At 35.8% G+C, this 19,810-nt stretch overlaps 2 protein-coding genes across 4 annotated transcripts; one reads left to right on the forward strand and one right to left on the reverse strand.

The window, feature by feature from the left end:
- Positions 1-12,302: 12,302 nt before the first annotated feature.
- On the forward strand, positions 12,303-15,745 carry LOC120085940 (grpE protein homolog 2, mitochondrial-like). Of its 3 annotated transcripts, none has more exons than XR_005484081.1 (6): positions 12,303-12,549; positions 12,997-13,467; positions 13,769-13,936; positions 14,039-14,167; positions 14,789-14,966; positions 15,110-15,745. XR_005484081.1 is itself a non-coding variant. In XM_039042271.1 (5 exons), the coding sequence occupies exons 1-5, from the start codon at positions 12,304-12,306 to the stop codon at positions 14,870-14,872; spliced, it is 1,098 nt and encodes a 365-aa protein (XP_038898199.1). In that variant the 5' UTR covers position 12,303; the 3' UTR covers positions 14,873-15,744. The 3 variants fall into 3 exon arrangements, 1 of the variants encoding a protein (XP_038898199.1); XR_005484082.1 differs by having other exon boundaries at positions 15,124-15,745; XM_039042271.1 differs by having other exon boundaries at positions 14,789-15,744.
- Positions 15,746-16,676: 931 nt separating this feature from the next.
- Positions 16,677-19,198, reverse strand: LOC120085942. The gene is made up of 3 exons (XM_039042274.1): positions 18,747-19,198; positions 18,182-18,340; positions 16,677-17,160 (listed from the first exon to the last, which is right to left on the reverse strand). The coding sequence occupies exons 1-3, from the start codon at positions 19,023-19,025 to the stop codon at positions 17,047-17,049; spliced, it is 552 nt and encodes a 183-aa protein (XP_038898202.1). The 5' UTR covers positions 19,026-19,198; the 3' UTR covers positions 16,677-17,046.
- Positions 19,199-19,810: the final 612 nt, after the last annotated feature.

Raw genomic sequence — 19,810 nt, forward strand, 5'->3', positions numbered from 1 at the left:
AAACTCTTTGTATAGGACACCCCGCTCGCATGTCTTCATAATGGTCAGGATTAAACCATTTTAGCACTTTACAACACTTGTAAATATCTACAAAGTGGGTCGTATCTGTAGTATCACAAGGATAAAGTATCCCTTCTTTATTCTTATACTACAGACCATTTAGGTTATTAATTAAGGCATGATCCCCTTGTATGTCTCACATACATGCTTAAGTTACATGAAATAACCACGGATCTTAGTTTATTGGATATGAGTAAATGCAAATAAAATAACACTTATTTTATTATTAACAATGTATACAAACTGTTTACAAACTACGAGACTCCGGGAGAATCATGACACCAATCCCAACAATCTCCCACTTATTCTAATACCTCGGGAAATTAATGCACAATACATAAAACAGTATAAACTAGGGCATACTCTATATCCCAGTATCATCTCCTACTTGCCCTAGACAAGGTGCTACATGTCCCGTAGACCTAGACTCTCTAGATAACCCTCGAACACTTTAGCCGTGAGGAACTTATTAAGCTATTGAGTTGTTGATGATTTTCTTGTAAACACAAGACTCATCAACATTTTGATAAAAGCCAAACAATTTGATCGCACTATTAAATCTAATGTTTCATGATCTAGATGCTTGTTTCCGCCCATAAATGGACCTATTAAGCTTGCAATCTCTTTGCTCTTGATCTGGAACAATGAACCTCTCTGGTTGAGCCATGTAGATGGTCTCCTCAAGATTACCATTCAGAAAAGGCAGTCTTGACGTCCATTTTGATATCTCATAATCATAAAATGTGGCTATGGACAGGAGAATCCTAATAGACTTCAACATAACAATAGGTGAGAAAGTTTCCTCATAGTCCACTCCCTCAACCAGGGTATAACCCTTTGCCATGAGTCTAGCCTTAAAGGTCTGCACCTTTCCTTTTACACCTCGTTTTCTCTTGTAGATCCACTTACACCCTATAGGTTTTATCCCATCATGCTGATCCACAAGTTCCCATATAGAATTGAAGTATATAGATTCCATTCTTGATTCATGGCTTTAATCTACTCATCTTTGTCAACATTCTCCATTGCTTGCTATTAAGACAAATAGATCATCAACTTCATCATCAGACATGATGTTTTAGGCTTTAGTCAAACCCATGTAGCATTCTGGTGGGTTCGTAACCCTCCCACTATATTGAGGTAGTCTCAACTCTTGAGATGGTTGACTAGATAAGTCGACATCAACAACTCTTGTTGATGTATCAGTCTGTTCAACAACTCTTATTGAACTCTTAGTAGTCTCACTAGAAATCTCATGTAAAACAAGCTTGCTTCTGGTTTATGATCCCTGACGTGGTGTTCTTCCAAGAAGATAGCATTTTTTGACACAAACACCTTATTCTCACTCGGATCATAGAAGTATCCACCCCTCGTTTCTTTAAGGTAGCCTACAAAGAGACAAACTTTCGAATGTGGTTTAACTTTTTAGGGTTAGCTACAAGCACGTGGGCCGGACATTCCTAAATCTTGAAGTGTTATAAACTACCTTTACAGCCTCTCCACAGCTCAAAAGGTGTTTCATAAACACTTTTTGGGGGAACGTTGTTCAAATTGTAACATGCAGTCTCCACTGCAAATCCCCAAAACAAGTGTTGAAAATAAGCATAACTCATCATAGACTGAACCTTATCCAATAGGGTTCTGTTTCTCATTTTTTATACACCATTCTGCTGAGTTTGTACCTGGGGCCGAGGGTTGGGACGTGATTCCATGTTCTATTATATAGTTCTGGAATTCAAGGTCCATATACTCTCCACCAAGATCAGATCGTAGTGTTTTTATCTTCTTACCTAATAAGTTTTCAACTTTAGCCTTATACTCCTTGAACTTGTCAAGGGTGTCAGACTTACGTTGCATTAGGTATAGATACTTGTATCTTGAATAATCATCTATGAAAAAGATGAATATTCATACCCACCTCGAGCTCTAACACTCATCGGACCACAGAGGTCTGAATGTAAAAACTCCAAGGTTTCCTTAGCTCTATAATATTTTCCAGTAAAAGGTCGTTTGGTCATCTTGCCTTCAACGCATGATTCATATATCAGCAAGGAGTTTTCTTCTAAACCTTTTAGAAGTCCACATTTCACCAACTTCTCAATCCTATTGAGGTTGATGTGACCTAACCTTAGGTGGCAAATATGGGCGTTTTACTTAGAAGAAACCTTTGGTCTTTTTGCAGTTGTCGTCGTTTTGAACATTTCAGTATTAAGGCTTTTATGACTAACGACCTTAGTACATATAAGTTATTTTCCATTTAACCAAAACCAATCTCCATACCATTCTTGAAATAAATACTTCACTCTCAGAAAAGGAGACAGTATAACCTTGTTCAATCATACAAGAAATAGAGATTAAGTTCCTCTTGATATGAGAAACTGTGAAAACATTATCGAGTATAAGATAACATTTCTTGTCCAAAAAGAACTTCAGTCTGCCTATAGCAACAGCTGAAACGACCTCACCATTACTGACTCGAAGAGTCAACTCTCCATCTTCCTAAATTTTTCATGAACTAAATCTTTAGTAGGAAGAACTAATGTGGTTAGTAGCACCTAAATCAAGTATCCAGGCAAAATCATCATTCTCTACGAAACACGTCTCCAAGTTAAATAAATCACATTTATTGCCTTTAGACTTCTTCCTTTTCTAGAAAGTATTGGGATCAGTATCAGAACCTAAATAAGCTCCAAGTTCCATTTCAAAGAACAATTCTTGTTGATGAACTTCTCTAGAGTCAGCAATAATTTCTTTCTATTTAAGTCCCTTGAAATTCAAGAAAGACTAAAGGTTATCTTGGGAACTGACACTACTGGTTTCTTTGTCATCCATTCCTTTGTGCTCAAAAAGTGATAACTGATGTTCAAATAATTCTTGCAACGAGTCCATGATCTGACGTGCAATGACCATATTTTTGACCCTATTGGCTAATGCATCAGGTATGCTAGCCAAAATGTGAAGTCAGGCCAACGAGTTAGCCTTCATCCACACCTCATATGCATTACGAACATTTTGCGGTGTATTAAGGGTCGGGACTTGAGGACACTCCTCAACCATGACAAACTCGAGGTTGTTTACCATGAAATATGTTTTAAGAGACTCCTTCCAATGTATGTCTCGATCAAATTAAAAGAGACAACTAACTTAAAATCATACATGTTGCTAAAAAAATAAACACATTGATCTACATTAGATTTTAGCAAATATTCTTTAAAACAAAATCCAATATAGTTTAGCAAATCTAGATGAACCTCGTGTGACATCTAGTTTTGCAATGACGCTTTAGTAGTTTAGAACAAAAGCCACCGAAGGGTAGTCAATTTATCCCTCCTCTAAATTGAGACACTCTCAACCAGTCATTAATACCAAAACAACTCTTGTTCCTATAACGACTAGCCATCATTGATTTGGTCAAGAAATCATTAACTTGTTTAACAATTTGCCGTAAGTGTGACCCTTCATTTTAGATCCTAGAGTTTCGCCCCAAGCAGCCAATCCGAAGAGAAAAAATCCATTTGGGGCAAAAACTGAAGCGACTCTATCCATTTCTGGAGTTCATCTTGATATTGACCAACCGCACAAAAACCATTCGAAAGGGGACGCTCCCAAGGTGCCACGAGATCGTGCAAGAAGATCTCATGGTGCAAACCAATGAAGAAGATCGTAGGACATGTTGACACACATCCTTCATCCACTTTCTATAAATACTCTCTCCGTTCACCTTGATATTGACTCATGTAAACACCATTTGAAGGGGATGCTCCTAGAGCACCACGAGGCCAAGCATGAATCTCAGAACGTGAATATTTAGGGAGAAACGTGAGTGGAATTGACATATCATATTTTTTTTCCCTCCCATTGAGTATTTTATAACCTAGGGTTTAGTTTACTTAGAAAAAAACACGACTAACGATTTTAACTAAGTGACTTTTTAGGTTTGCCCAAAAGTAACCCTTACTTTGGAAAGTTGAACAACTTTTGATCATCATTCATTAAACTCTTTAATGAAGTCTTTGATCAACTGTTGCATGCATGCAGTAAATCTATCTAATTCACCTTTTCAGGTAAGTTCCTAGGTTGGGATGTTCCGTTTCCGTCAGCTTAACTACCCTAGCCTAGCCAGAACCCGCCTTAGACAAAAGGTCCCTTATAGATAGATTTAATACAAATCTAATTTTTTATGAAAATCAATTTAATCCTATTAACTGATTTAAATATTAAACTTAGGTATCTAATCTCATTCGAACCTTGAACTTAGGTCTATCTTAATCAAATTTTAAAACCCTTTTAAAACATAAGTTTACTTAAGTTCGCATGCAACTCTTTCTTATTGATTTTAGTTTAATTTCCAATATAACACTTATAGCAGGAAACAACTAAAACCAACCACAATGCGAAGCAACACATACAAGGCATACATAACTATTTCATGATGCATGAGCATGCCTTCTTGTAATTTCATCATGCCAATAGCTATATTATAAAACTTATAATATATGATGCATGAATAAAATGCATAATCTAAGGTGGGTTTTAAATCTATATGTCATACACTATGACATATAAACAAACATACATATGATGTACGTTAAGTAAAAGTTGATGAACTGGGATAATTAGCCTCAAATTCTTAAAAACAAAGCCAACTATTACAAAGCGCAATGAGTTAACCGGTTCAAACAGACAAACCGGGTCTCGAACCGTCCGGGCGAAGATCGCGTCTCCTTGATCATCTAACAAATCCTTGTGATCGCTTAGCAACGTTGTGTGAATATAAATGAACGTTTAGCAACGATCGTGTACCTTTGACTATGCAATGAAGCATAAAGGCCACGCGATCGTGCAGTGCACATTGTGCAACGCAAGTCTTAAACGATCAAGTAGACGACAACGATGCGGTGAAGCATAATCGTGTAAATGATCGTTGGGCAAGCATATGGTATTGTATACAAGGTGATCGTGTAGTCAGTGAATATGCGATGAGGCATGCTGAACTACATGATCGTTTAGTGCACACGCCTTTTATTAAATGATGAGTGTCAAAAACTCTATGCGATCGTTTACCTCAAGCGTCCACATGATCGAGTGTCCAACACTACACGATAGAGTAAACTCTTTATCTCATTGCTTAGCATTAGCCATGCGATCGTTTAGTAAATACTACACGATCACGCAAAACTTTTCTACACGATCGTTTAGCCAAATCTCAACGATCGTTTAGCTTGAGCTACATGATGCGACCAACCTTTAGTCTTCTTCCTCGATGAGAACTACATCTCCATGCTTCGAAACTTCATCACGAACGACTCAAATAACTTCAAACACTTTGAATACAGACTCGATTGCTTGTTAATTATGTCTAAAAATGCAAGGGCCCTTACAAATTAACACTTTGTAAACTTAAAGAAAGCTTTAAACAGAGGCAATCATCCCGTAAATATCTATTAACACATCCACAAACACATTTAGCTCTTAAACGCATTGCAGAACAAAATTAAAACCCACCACAACTGTAAAAGAAGTTCAATACAGCAATGAAATTTGGAATATCAGAACAACCTGGCTCTGATACCAATTGAAGGAAATCAAAACAAAGATTTCCATGAGCAGCAAAAGTGGATCATTCCAAATTCCATTCAGATTGAAAAAAAATAATTACAATCTAACCAGAAACGAACAGATTATGCATCAATAGAAATTACAGCATGCTACAACAAGATTCAAAGGATAGAGTATGTGTACCTTTAAAGAACCATTCTTCAAGTATCCCTCGATCAGTCTCCAATGCGTCCACAGCAACACTCGAACGCAAGGAACAAACACGGCCTCCACGAATGACTTGATGCTCCTCGAACCCAATCGAGTCCAACTCGATTCACGAACAGATGTAGAACACCACCATAAGTGTTACCCTGGTATTCTTGGTGTGAGAATCTAGGAGTTGTGGGCTCTGTATAATCTTGGATTGAGGAAGAAAAGAGGTATGCGATCGAGTAAGTGGGAGATAAGAACACTGTTTATCGCATAAACGATGTACTCAATCGTTTAAAAAGCACAAGGCTATTGCATAGACTTTACAACTCGATCGTGTAACAACGATCAAAAGAATAACTATCGTATTGTCAACTCTTAGCTGATCGTGTAGACTCTGTCAAACACTATCGCTCAGTAAAACTCTTTTGCTTGATATCTTTTACCGTCAGAATTTTCGAATGAATCAACCACTAAATTTTGGAAAACAATTTTCCTTTTATCTCACGATTACCATAAAACTTCTAATAACCTCCCACTCAGTCGGTTATTAGAGAAAAAGAATTAATTATCATATAATTAATATATTATAAATAAATATGATAACCAACTTATCACATTCTATTTATAACCTATAGTTTTAATATTTCATCACGTGAAATATATAAACCATAGTCCTTTTTCTATCTTATGGTACTTAATATAAATCATATTTATATTAATTCTTCCACTTAATGTATATCATACATCACACCAATTATATTACATATAATTGAATTTCCTCTTGTTAATTTGAACATTTCAAACTAACCCAAAATCTGATTCTAAAATTGCAATACGGTGGGGATAGACAATAAATATCAATCTAATCCAGGATTTGATCACTGAAACACCGTTAGAACATCCTCAAGTATCTGCGGACAACGAGGGACTACATTTTCGTGTATGGTTCTAAAGATTTGATCCTTACAAGATACACATACTCTAATTTCCAGATTGATAAGGAATCTAGGAACCTAAATTAGGATCAGTGTTCACTCTTAATGAAGGGGCAGTAGTTTGGAGGAGCACCAAGCATGGGTGCATTTCTGACTCCACTATGGACACTGAGTATGTAGCGGCTTATGAAGCTGTATGGCTCAAGAAATTCCCGACTGATCTGGAAGTGGTTCTAGACATGTCAATGTTGGGGTTGATACTCTAAAGTCTCGTTCCTGTTGTTTGTAAACAGTATGTACGAACATTTGTGTTGTTAATATATGATATTTACTTCACATCTTGTATTTTGCTCGGTTAATTGTTTTATTTGCTTTACCACAAACCAATAAACATAAAATCCCTAGTTGTTTGTATGTGACTCAAGCATGTATGTGGTGACATACAAGTGGATCATGTCTTGAGTGATAACCAAAATGGTCTATAGTAAATGGATAAAGGAGGGAAATCTTATCCTGGTAACGCTACGGATGAGACTCGCTTTGTGGAATGGTCACAAGTATTGTGACTTGTCACAGATAGTCTGATCTTGATCATTCGTGTTGGGGACATACGAGCGGGGGCGTCCTATACAAAGAGTTTGTATAAGACCTGACCACGAAGTGTTAACGTCTCTTTATATAACACCATTCATGACAGAGACTTCACTTCACTAGGATGACCATAGGTAACATGACCTCAATCCTAAGTGAGTTGGGAATTCATGCCATTGAGGGCAGTTCTTTGATTTGTATGAGTGCGAGTGGCCAAGTCATCGATTCAAACCTACCATTTTGTGGATTCGTCTAATTTGGGAGCTGGAAACTCAGCTACACAAGATGGAATTCACTCCTTCCCCGAGGCAGGGGTAAGTAGATAGATGACTCCCTTAAGGGCTGATTCTGGGGCTTGAACGATGTGATGCCACAACCTTCAAGGAGGTGTTCACACATAGTTGGATTATGTTGTATTGTTCATTGGAGGAATCAGTGGTACTTAAGGAGGGAGATGTGACTACAGGGGCAAAACGGTAAATTAGCTCAACTGTACTAACGAGCATTTGTGAAGGGTCATCGTACTCATGATTGGTTATATCTAATTGACACAGAAATATATAAGAGTTCAGTTGTTGGTCTTTAGTGAAATCACTGACAGTTAACGGATGGTGGATCTCGTGGCTAAAGAGTTTAGTCAGCTATTCACGTACTGTTGGAACTTCGAGCCATAGGTTCATTAGGTCTCCTGGGTAGCTTGGATAAAGTCGAGAACCAGTGTTTGGGTTAATTTGAAATGTTCAAATTAACAAGAGGAAGTTCAATTATATATGATATAATTGGATTAGTTAATTATATATGATATAATTGGCTAAATGTATGAGATACATTATTTTGGAAGAAATCAGATATAAATATGATTTATATCAAGTAGAGGAGAAAATACTATAGTAGATATGTGATATCAAACTATAGGATATAAATATAAAATGATTATATTAATTAATTAATTAATTGATTGATTAATTATATATTAATTAATTGATTAATTATATAATAATTAATCCATTTTTCCACGTTCGGACGTGGATAGTGGGCAGCGTTGGTTACGGTAACCGACGGGTTAAAAATGAAAAGAGTTTTTCATTTTGGATTGTGCATTCAATATTTCTTCGACCTCCCAAAAGAATTCGTGAAACGATTGCCCGAGAGCCTATATGATAGTTGCTTCTCCATTTAAACGATCGTCTACCCCACGATTTATCTAAACGATCATATACGTTTTTCCTAAACGATTGTTCAGCTTTTCATACATGATCGTGTAGCTCCTCTATGCGATAAGTACTTTTGCTATACGATAACACTGTTTTATCTCCCACTTGTTTATCGTCTACACGACTCGTTGTCCTCCGTCCTCTACCAAATTCACCAAAGCCCACCTTTTGGGTTTTCACTCCGAGAATACCCGGGGTTCATTAGTGGTGGTGTCCTCCCCGCTGCAACGTTCGTGTTTGCATTGATCGTGCTGTTACAGTCGACGTTCCAGCTGGGTGTTGGTAGATCTATTGGAGGGATCCATTGCGTTGGGATTCTAAAGTTCGAAGACAGTCTTCAACTGGTATGGAATCCTTTCCCTGTTATTTTTTTTTTAGCATGCCGATAATTAGATTTATGTGCATAACTATATGTGTTGAATGTATATCATTTTTATTTCAGTCATGGTGAGATCGAAGCGATCTGAACACGCTCATGGAACTCTCGGTATGAGATCCTCCAGCCAAATCCCATCACCATTTATTGTGATAATAGTGGTGTTGTGGCTAATTCCCGAGAGCCTAAGAGTCACAAGTGTGGGAAGCACATAAAACGAAAGTATCATTTCATTTGAGAGATAGTGCATCGAGAGGTTGTGATGGTCGTGTAGATAGCTTCGGAGCATAATGTTGTTGATCCATTTACAAAGGCCTTCGCGACTAAGATGCTTGAGGGTCACCTGCAGAGTATAGGTCTATGGGATAGCCCATATCTAGTCTAAGGCAAGTGGAAGATTTTGTACTTGGTGTGTTTTATGCCGTAGTTTACTGTTTTATGTACCTGTATATTTGTATGACTTTTATGATTTAAACCCTATTAGCTTTAGGACAAGTGGGAGATTATTGGGGTTGATGTCCTAAATCTCGTATGTCCTGTAGTTTGTAATTGTAATGTACAAATGATTTATTTATTTAATAAAATATGAGATATTTTATTCGACATTTAGTAGCATTAACCCACAAAGCAAATAAACTAACATCTGAGGTTATCTTTTGTAGTTTAAACATGTATGTAGAGGCATATAGGTGGATCATGTTTAAGTGATAACCTAAATGGTTTGTAGTAGATGGAGGCTGGGTACCTTATCCTTGTGACACTATGAATATGACCCGTTTTGTAGATGTTACAATTGTTGTAATGTGCTACAAATGATCTGATCTTGATCATTCATGTAGAGACATGTGAGCGGGAATATTCTATACAAAAGGGTTTGTATAAAATCGGACTACGAAATGACTAGTCCCATTATGTAACATTGTTAATAATAGAGACTCACATTTCACCAGGATGACCATAGGTGACATGATCTGAATCCTTTGTGAGTTGTGAACTCCTACCTATGAAGGCGATCCTTTGATTTGTATGGATGTGAGTGACCAGACCGTTGACTTAATAAGCTTATCATTTTGGGGATTCGTCTGATTGGGGAGCTGAGAACATAACTACACAAGACAGAATTCACGCCTTCTAAAATGTTGTGGTAAGTAGATAAATTGATTCCTTAAGGGCTGATTCCAGGACTTGAATAATGTGGCGCCACACCCTCTCTTGGCTCGAGAGAGGTTTGGTCACAGTTGAACTATGACTTATTGTTTATTAGAGGGGTCAGTGGTATTTAAGGAGTTAGATGTAACTACAGGGGCAAAACGATAATTTTGACCCAATTGTACTTACGAACAATTTTTGAAGGGTCATCGCACTGTTGATTGGTTATACCCAGTGGACATAGAAATATATTTATAGTGCGAAGAGTGCAACTGTCAGTCTTTCGTGGAGTGATCAAAGTTAATGGATGTTGAATAACTTAATTAAACGAGTTTAATTAATTATTCAAGTAACCGTTTGATCTTCAATCTATAGGTCCATAAGGTCCCCTCTGTAGCTCAACAGAAATTAAGAAGAATCAATTTTGGATTACTTTGAATTGTTCAAATTAATTGAAGGAATTAATTATATGTGATATGAATAATTTAACTTAATTATATATGATATTAATGTATTTGATATATTATAATATAAAATTTATTTTGAGAGGAATTAATTATTTGAATATGATTCAAATACTAATTATATAGATGAGATTCATTTGATTAAATTTAATATAATGTGATTTATATTAAATATCATGATTGATTAAAAGAATTAAACACTATAAGTTATATTGTATTTGATACAATATAAAAACTATAAGTTATATGTTATGTATGATATAACATATATATATATATATATAATAAGTTAGTTATTATGTATACATATATGATAATTATTTAAATTAAAATTAATTTTTAGTTTTCAAAATTAAAGGGAGGGAAATAACTTTCCTTCCCTTAATTCTCTCTTAATCTAATGTGGTGAGTGAGTTGTTTTCAATAGATCTTCATCTTCTACGGGAAGAGGAACGGAAGTGTATCTCTCTGGAAAAAAAAATTCCCACAGACACTCTCCTTCTCTCAAATCTCTCCCTCCCACCCACCCACACAACTCTTGAGGATTCTCTACCCAAAAGAGAATACAGAAGGTTTCGCTTGGTGGTGTTATCATTGAGTGTTCATGATCGTGATTTTTTGTGACTGTTTCGAAAAGGGCATTTCGTAAAGAAGGTTTTGGTTCTTCAAGGGCAAGTCTTCCCTAAACCCTAGTTCTTTTTCCCTTCTCTAGCAGCCGTAAAATTGTTAATGCATATTTATTTTTCGTTCTGTAAATTTTGATTATGTATAAAAAATTAAAAATGGGAATGATCCCTACTTCTATTGTGGAACTTCACCGTTCCTTTAGAAGGAACGAGAACGATGTTAAGTGACAGGTAATTATGCGAGTTTTAATGGGTAACTTCATACTCTACTGATATAAGTAGAAAACTCGATTTCTTTTGGATCCTTGAATAGGATCATCCCTACAAAGTTTTCAAAATATTTCTCGTTAATCCATGGGTAGGCACAACCACTTCAAAAGATGGAGGAGGGCAAATATGTAAAATCAAGAACCACCGGAAGCATTCTCTTCGACCTGTCACCTTCATTTCCCCAAAATATTTCCCTCCTCCTCCGTCCATCTCCTCTCGCCAGAACTTCAACTATTGAATCTTGTTGGAATAGCTACCTCTGGTGGGCAAGAAACGGTTGTAGCCGAATGACGTTTAACGTCGAAAAAAACCTACAATAGAAAATCGATTATAGGCTGAGTTGCGGAGCTCGCTATCTTTAAGATATTTCGCGGCTCTGTCCCTTGTGCAAGCAGTTCAAAAAATTGCCACACTGTCCCTATGATAAAACAACCTAGAAAAAATGAAATCTGTCTCGATTGGAGCTGCATCGGAACTGATTGGAATATTCACACCATTGAATATGTAAATTGCTGGAAAATGTAAAAGTGGAGGAAATAATAGATGGAAGTAAGTAGATAAGAGAGGAGAAAATAGTTGTGTATTCAGAATGAAGGAATTCGACTATATTTATAGGCCTTGAATGTTAACGATTGCGCAAAATTGATGGGAGGAGGGATGTGCGCGAAGGCCACACAAGAAGAAGACTAGAACGGTGACACGGGTGGAAGACCACGTAAGCTGCGTGAAGACCACACTTTATTTTATTTAAAAAAATAATTATTTTTAATAAAAAAATAATCGCACACACCTCGTCCATCTAGGCAATGGTGCATGTGAGATGTCCACCATACCCATATTTGTCTTGATCCCAAATCTTAAGCAATGATACTGCTTTTTTTTCTTTCTTTTTTTTTTTTCTCTCTAACAAATCTCTGTAATTTTGAAGCATTGGATTTCGTTTTCTCACTCACTGTCCGCCTTTACAATTTCTTCTCAATGTCCGTCTCGAGAATCCTCTTTCGAGCTTCCAGGAGCCTTCACCGGAGCTCGCCGATCCTATATGGCTACCAAACTTTTCCGATTCTCTACAGGCAGTTTCACGGTCTCGTTCATGAGATCTCCGGCAAGGTTGAGGTTCTAAAGCCGTGTTTTCAAAGGTTCTCTCCTCTGGGGTTTTAGATAGGGTTTTTGCCATTGCATTGAGAAGGCACTATTTGATTCTTATTTATCTAATGCTTCCTTGTGAAAGCTTAATTGTTTTGCTTGCCATTGCGAAATCTTTTGTTTTATGCTTCTATTGCTTACTCTCTAGGAGAATTTTTATTCTTGTTCAATTGGGTTGAAAGAGAAGTACAGATAATTTTTCATAATCAAATTTTAAAATATGAGAGGTGATTTGATCTGGGTATGGATGAACAATGAGCTTGTGAAATTTTTGCTTGAATGTTGTTGATATAGTATTTTCTATATAACTTGTGTTTGCATTTCTCATCATGTTTTAATCCTGCCCTGTACTTTGATTTGGTACTTTTTGTGAGTTTTTGCTTACTTTTGGTAATATGCTTCCTCTTCCAGTCTGCTCCAGTTCAAGTGTCTTTACTAAATCATATAGTCTATAATCCTTTCCCCTTCCAAAGATTTGGAGTATCCTCTACTGCTATCCATGAATCTTCTGAAAATGAGGGGAGTGCCAAACATAGTGGTTCTACAAATAACGGTCCTACAAAACATGGGAATTCTGAAGTTTCTGATCGAGCAGAAGAATCGACTTTTACGTTGGATTCCCATTCCACCAAATCGAAATCAAGACGACGGAGTAGGCGGAGTGTACGAACTGCATTTTCTGATTCGGATTCCGAAAGTGATGAACAACCTTCAATGGATGATCTAGTAAAGTCACTGGCACGGAAGGAAGAGCTTTTGAAGTCTAAGCATAAAGAGCTTGAGAAAATGCAAGATAAAGTCCTCCGTTCTTATGCAGAAATGGAGAATGTTATGGACAGGACAAGACGTGAAGCAGAGAATTCAAAGAAGTTTGCCATTCAGGTTTCTTGATTATTGTTCTCGAAAAAGTTTCTAGTACTACCATAATACTACTCATTCATTATTTAACACATCATTAAATAATTTATTAATTTATTATTCATTTATTTTGCGGACTTCAAATAATTCTTAAATGCTGCTTTTGTTGCAAGCAAAGAATGGAGTACTAATGGAGATAGTACGGAAATTTTCCTATTATGAAATTTTCTTCTTGTTCTCCTAGTGCTATAAATTTTATGTTGGTTTTCTCCCGGTATTAGTTGGTTTAAACATGAGCTTACGTGTGTTAACGTATGCTTGACAGAATTTTGCAAAGAGTTTGCTTGATGTTGCTGACAACTTGGGAAGAGCTTCTTCTGTGGTTAAAGATAGTTTCTCAAAGATTAATGAATCTCAGGATTCAAGTGGAGCCGTACCTCTTCTAAAATCCCTTCTAGAAGGGGTGGATATGACCGAGAAACAGCTTATGGAGGTAAAGTTTTCCATTTGTAATTAGCATGAGCTATTCAACATTTGAAGAGGAAAACCACAAGTTTAATATGTTGTTCTGAAGCTTAAAACACTTTTTTATTAGGCATTTACAAAGTTTGGAGTAGAGAAATTTGACCCTACAAGCGAACCATTTGATCCGCATAAGCATTTCGCTGTATTCCAGATACCGGATGGGTCTAAGCCAGACGGCACTGTGGCTATTGTCCTGAAGGTATTAGTTCAATTTGTAATCCTACAAATACCCGTGGAATTTGCGTACTTAAAAAAATGGGTAGTTTGAAGATATTTATATGCCAAGAAAAATTCAATTATCAAACTGGAAGGGGAACTGTCTTTTAGACTATGCTATAAACAAATTTAATAATCTTAAGTTTGGCCATCAGGTTTCATGCTTTGACTTAGATGAGGTCTAATTGGGTCTTTGCCCTTCTGTGGAGGTTTTGATTTGAAAGAAACTCGAGGATCTTGCGTGGCCATGTTCTAAGCAAGAACGTTTTTTGGGATCTTGTTACTCTTTTTGCTTCTACCTCTAAATTCTTTTGTAATTATAGCCAGACTCATATTTACACTAGTTGGGCTTCCTTCCTGTAACTTGTTGGTTTGTGGGGATATCTCATCTCCCCCTCTTCTGTATCCTAAGTTAAGTTTCTTATTAAAAAAAGAAAAGAGTCTGGTCGTTAGTAGGAGCAGCCATGTTCATACATTATAACAGATATTTGCTTCCAATTTTTCTCAAGAACACGAGATCGTCACTGTTTAGTTTAGGAGTTTGGTTTGATGGATATTGCATTGGTTGTGGAGATGTATGATTTTCTCATGTTTTATATAACAGTCTGGATATATGCTACACGATCGAGTTCTTCGGCCAGCCGAGGTTGGTGTGACTCAAGCCGCGGAAGATAACTCGACCAATTAATATCTAAAGTGATAGAAGCTGCTATGGAATGGTCCAAGGCTGCCATTGGATTCCTCAAATTCTTCCAATTCTATGACAGGAAATGTTATATGAGGTGCTAAGCTAAGAAATGATTCTATCCTTCCAATTGAATTAGAAATTAATTTTCTTTTGTATACCTAACCAAAATTTGATGGTTAGAAGGAATATGTTGGCAGTTTCCATGAGGTTATGTTTTATTGCTTAAGCTGTTTTCAGATTTCATACTTCAGGTTTTGGGATTGGACATCAAGGAAAGCATATTTGCCAAGGTATGGGAGTAGGAATTTTGCATTACATACACGAGTAAAATGTCATCAAAGACCACTCCACAAAGGTTGATTGTGATTTTATTTTGAGTTCCAAATTAAGCTCAATGAAAATCATGTATAAAAGTTATTCAAATTTGAAAACACACTTTTTGAGTTTTAGTCAAATTAAAAAAAGAAAGCCGAAAATGAATTTTTAGAGCTTCACTTTTACTAAATTAAACACCTTTTCAATTAGAAAGCGATCATTTACTTTCACATGTCATGTAAATTGTTTGAGCGTAGTTCAGGTGAATAAGATACTAATTACCATTCAAAAGTTATGACTCGTTTTATTACATGGTTCTCTATTAAATTTTGTTAATACGAAGAAGTATTTCTTTCTTTTATGTATGTGTAATATTATTAGGTCGATAGTTATTAAACGGCACAAAATGATATAATTATACAATAGTATAATCACATTTAAAAGCTGTGCTTCCAATTGCAAAATAGAATATATGCATATTGTGATTGTTCTATTTTCTAAATAATAATCATAATAAATAAATACTTTCATACATTGTAGATTACACTCTTTTTTTTTTTATAATGAGTAGAAGTGTCCAATCACAAGTCACTATTTGTGGTAAACTTTCTTTTTTAAAAAATATATATATATATATTTTTTCTGTATGACGTGATACATAAAAATGAGTGTTTTATGTTATTCAAGAATGGAAAATTATAGTCTTCATAAAAGCATAATAGTTAAAAACGAAAAAAAAAAAAAAAATCCATGAATATTATCAAATATCACAATTTCATTAGTGGAACAAATCAAGATTTAAAATGTCGATATCAACTAGTTTTAATTAAAGCTAGATAAAAATATCAACAAGATGTCAATGAATATTTATGATAATATTATAAAAACCAAAAATTTTTTAAAAAAACATATAAATTTGCAAATAAACATACTACGAATTATAAACCAGTTTAAATATTTATTTTTTTAAGAAAAATTATTTATTATTTATTATATTAATATTAGTTTTTTAAATATATTATATTCATATTAGTTACAATACTGTTTTTTTTTTTTTTTTGGGGTTTCTTTATTTTATTTTCAAGATAAAATGAATCTTCCATGTCGATGTCGACCCATGAAATGTGAAAATATTAATGAAAAGTTCAACATGTCAATGAAAATTTAATACCATAAAACAGTAAAATCTTTAAACTTAAAACATATATGGTGCTGTAATAAACACAACCATAGATATCTCCAAACCTGCTCTTGCTTCTCTCCAACATCAAAGAACATAATGTTTAAATTTAGTTAAACTACAAATAAACAAATTTGGTCCTTGTGGCTAAAAAAAGTTAAAACCCAATTCTTATGATTTTAAAAGCTTGAATTTTATCCCTATAGTTTGATAAAACTTTATAATTTATGATAATTTTATCAAACTAGAGTAAATGATCTAAATTATAACTTTAGAGTTAAGAACCAAATTTGTAACCTACCCTTTAAATTTCTTCTAAGCTTTTGATTTTAGGAAGAGAGGCAGAGACCATACAGCTCCTCCTAGTTATCAAAGTCCACTATCAACATTTATATGAACATTTTCATGAACATAATTCCTTCCCAGAAGTTGGTTTTTCCTAGAGCATTCTGATTGCACATTATTCAGGAAGAATAAATACATTTTCCACGCTGAACAAATTCCCATAAAGTTCTTCTAGATTATATACTGATCCATCTCCCACTAACCCTAAGATCATATACAAACATTATGCTTCCAAGTTACCACTGAAATACTAATTCACATAAGGGGCTAAATTTCTGCTATACCATTGTCCAAAAGGTTAAAACTGGCTTCAGCTATGTCCTGTTTGCAGATTTTAAGAGCTCTTACCGGCCGAATCTTGAATCTGTTTCCGACCATTCAAGCACAAGGCCAAATCTAAATTGTTCCTGCTTCCATCACTCGGGCTGTTCAGAATCTTGCTTGTTTCCTGCAAAGAGAATGGTCGAGGTTCATCAAGTTCTTGAGAAGATTCTACCATCTTGTACTGATCTAGCTAGCTTATCTATGATTAAGTTTTCCGGTAAGCAATGCCTATGCCACAGTTCATGAGTATGTGAATTGGTAAAGATGGCTTTAATTCTTCCTTGGTGCTCTGTAAGGTACTCAGTTAGAGATATAAGTATGCTAGTAGTAAAGGAAATAAGAATAATTAGTTAGGGAGTTGGTCTATTTTGTTATAAAGAGAGGGAGGGAAATTGAGGGAAGGGAGGCAATTGTTGAGTGATGTACGACTTGGGTTAGCATACACAAGAGAGGTTCCAATACTTGGATTATCTTGTGGTTTCATCTTTATATCTCAATATATTCAGATCTTATTCTAATTAAGAAGTATCCTAGCATGCTCACTGCTCAGGGCACAGGGTTTCCTAAAACCAGAACTATAAAGAGAAATCCAGTTTTAAGATGAAAAGTTGTTCTCTCCTGTAATCTTTCCATGTAGTTGGCACCAATCAACCGTCTCCTGTCTCACTGCACTTGAAAGCCAAAGACCATAACCACCCTAGTTTTCCTTTTTTTTATTATTTTTATTATTTTTTTATTTTCCCATTTGGTGAGTACAACAGATGTGGAGAAATGGAAATTTGAACTTCCGGTCCAAAAGGAGTACAAGCTAATTACCGTTGAGTTATGCTTATGTTGACCAGAACCACACAAGTTTCAGATTTTTATTTGTCAGTTAATTATTATAAACAACATGAGCATGTAACTATCTCAATTAACAAGTATCATAAGGTAGAGCTCTTTGAAATCTGATATGAATGATTCAATTCAGCCAAAGACAATCAGAAATCGTTTTCCCCCCCTTTTTTAGTTCAACATGTGAAGGGGTATTCGAACCGATTTCCAACCTCTAACCTTGACATATGCTTAAACTAGTTAAGGTATACTTAAGTTAGCAGAGGCAATAAACTTCACAAGTACAAACCAAGTTGAAATCAATCAATCACCTGAGTTTCTTCCTTAAAAACTTCATTGACATTTAGCTCTCCCTGAGCCTCATTGCCCACAGTAGCTGTCTTTGCCGCCAACTGGTCCATTTCTTTCACTCTAACTTCATCTTTTATACTTCTCAATTCTGCATTTTTCTGCTCCTCCAGCACAGCAATCTGCACATCACAACCAAAAAAGGCAAATTGTTTGCTCGCAGTTAAATCTTAATTAAGAAGAACAGGCAACAATCAGAACAGAATACAAGATGACCTATATTCATAATCAAGACACATACCAACAGAAACAACACCCTTTTTTAAATTGTTCCCAAAAGGCAGAGAATGCTAAAATCAGTAAGTAGAAACTAAAAAGCACTGATACAAATCAATACCAAGAACTGCATCGTCCATGAAAAATCAACGATAGACGAGATTGACGAAGAACTTCTTCACAAACCCCTCACTTAAGAAATCGGTAACACTCCCAATTCACATGCAACAAACGCAATCGCAATCTCCCACTTACCACACACAGCATCAATCGGACCATGCAAAATGGATTCAGATAGAGCTTTGAACTTACAGGAGTGTAACGGAACTTCCGTTTGGGCGGCTCGTCAGGCGGCGCGGTGGTTCCGTCAGCTTCCGATGAAGTAGGCGGATGAATCGGAGTCCAGCGGCAGAGAAGAAGCTTCTGAGCGTTGGATTGGGACTGAGAAGAGGGGTGGTAAGTGAGGCCGGAGGAAGAGGAAGAGGCCAACACCCACTTCTTCTTCCACTTCCGGACGGGGCCGTTGAAGACGGTGGCCGCCGGACCGTACCGGGACGAGGCTCGGCCCAATCTGGATCCGATTCCCTCCATGGAAGTTGAAGCCCCGAAGATTTTTTGGCTACGATCTTCAGCGCCGTACGCCACAGTCGCTGAGTCGGTGAAGCTTTCAATTCGGAGATTGAACTCGACGACAACCGCCGTACTAAAACGACGCCGTCTTTTCAACTTACTTTCTAGACTAAATTATTCACTTTTATTTTACTACTAAAATATATATACACGTTTTCTGTTTTTCAAATATATATATACACATACTCTTGAATATATACATATATACATATATTTATATTCTTGTATGTCAATTCCATCATAGCTCACTCGATAAGACATTAGGAGGAGATTTGCCACTTTAATTCTTTGATCTCCTGAATTTTTCTATCAAGCTTTATGGAAATTTAGTTCCTAAAAATTATTCCTTGTTTAATTTTAAATCTCAATTAAATGAACTTTATCGAAAATTTTTCGATCATGCCACTAAATTCTATGAAAAAATCTCAATTTAAATGGTCAACTTTTCAAGGGCCTTCTCTATTTTATTATCATTGATTGATATGATCACAAATTGTTCAACCATATCAATTGTCTTCATGAAAGTTAGAGAAGTTAGGATCGAGATACCATGATTTTTTTTCTACACTCACCAAAAAAAAATATCCTTGAAATTTTTTCGCAAATTAAAAAACTTAGTGTGTTTGGAGCAATATGTTGAGTTATGAAGTCTGGAGTTGAAATGTTAGAATTAGGAAGTTTATATTTTAGGTGCAGAGTTGTAAGATGAAATTTCCTAATAAATATACAAAATAAAGTAAGAGGGG

Source organism: Benincasa hispida, chromosome 9, assembly GCF_009727055.1.
Source record: "Benincasa hispida cultivar B227 chromosome 9, ASM972705v1, whole genome shotgun sequence".
NCBI classification, from domain to species: domain Eukaryota; kingdom Viridiplantae; phylum Streptophyta; class Magnoliopsida; order Cucurbitales; family Cucurbitaceae; genus Benincasa; species Benincasa hispida.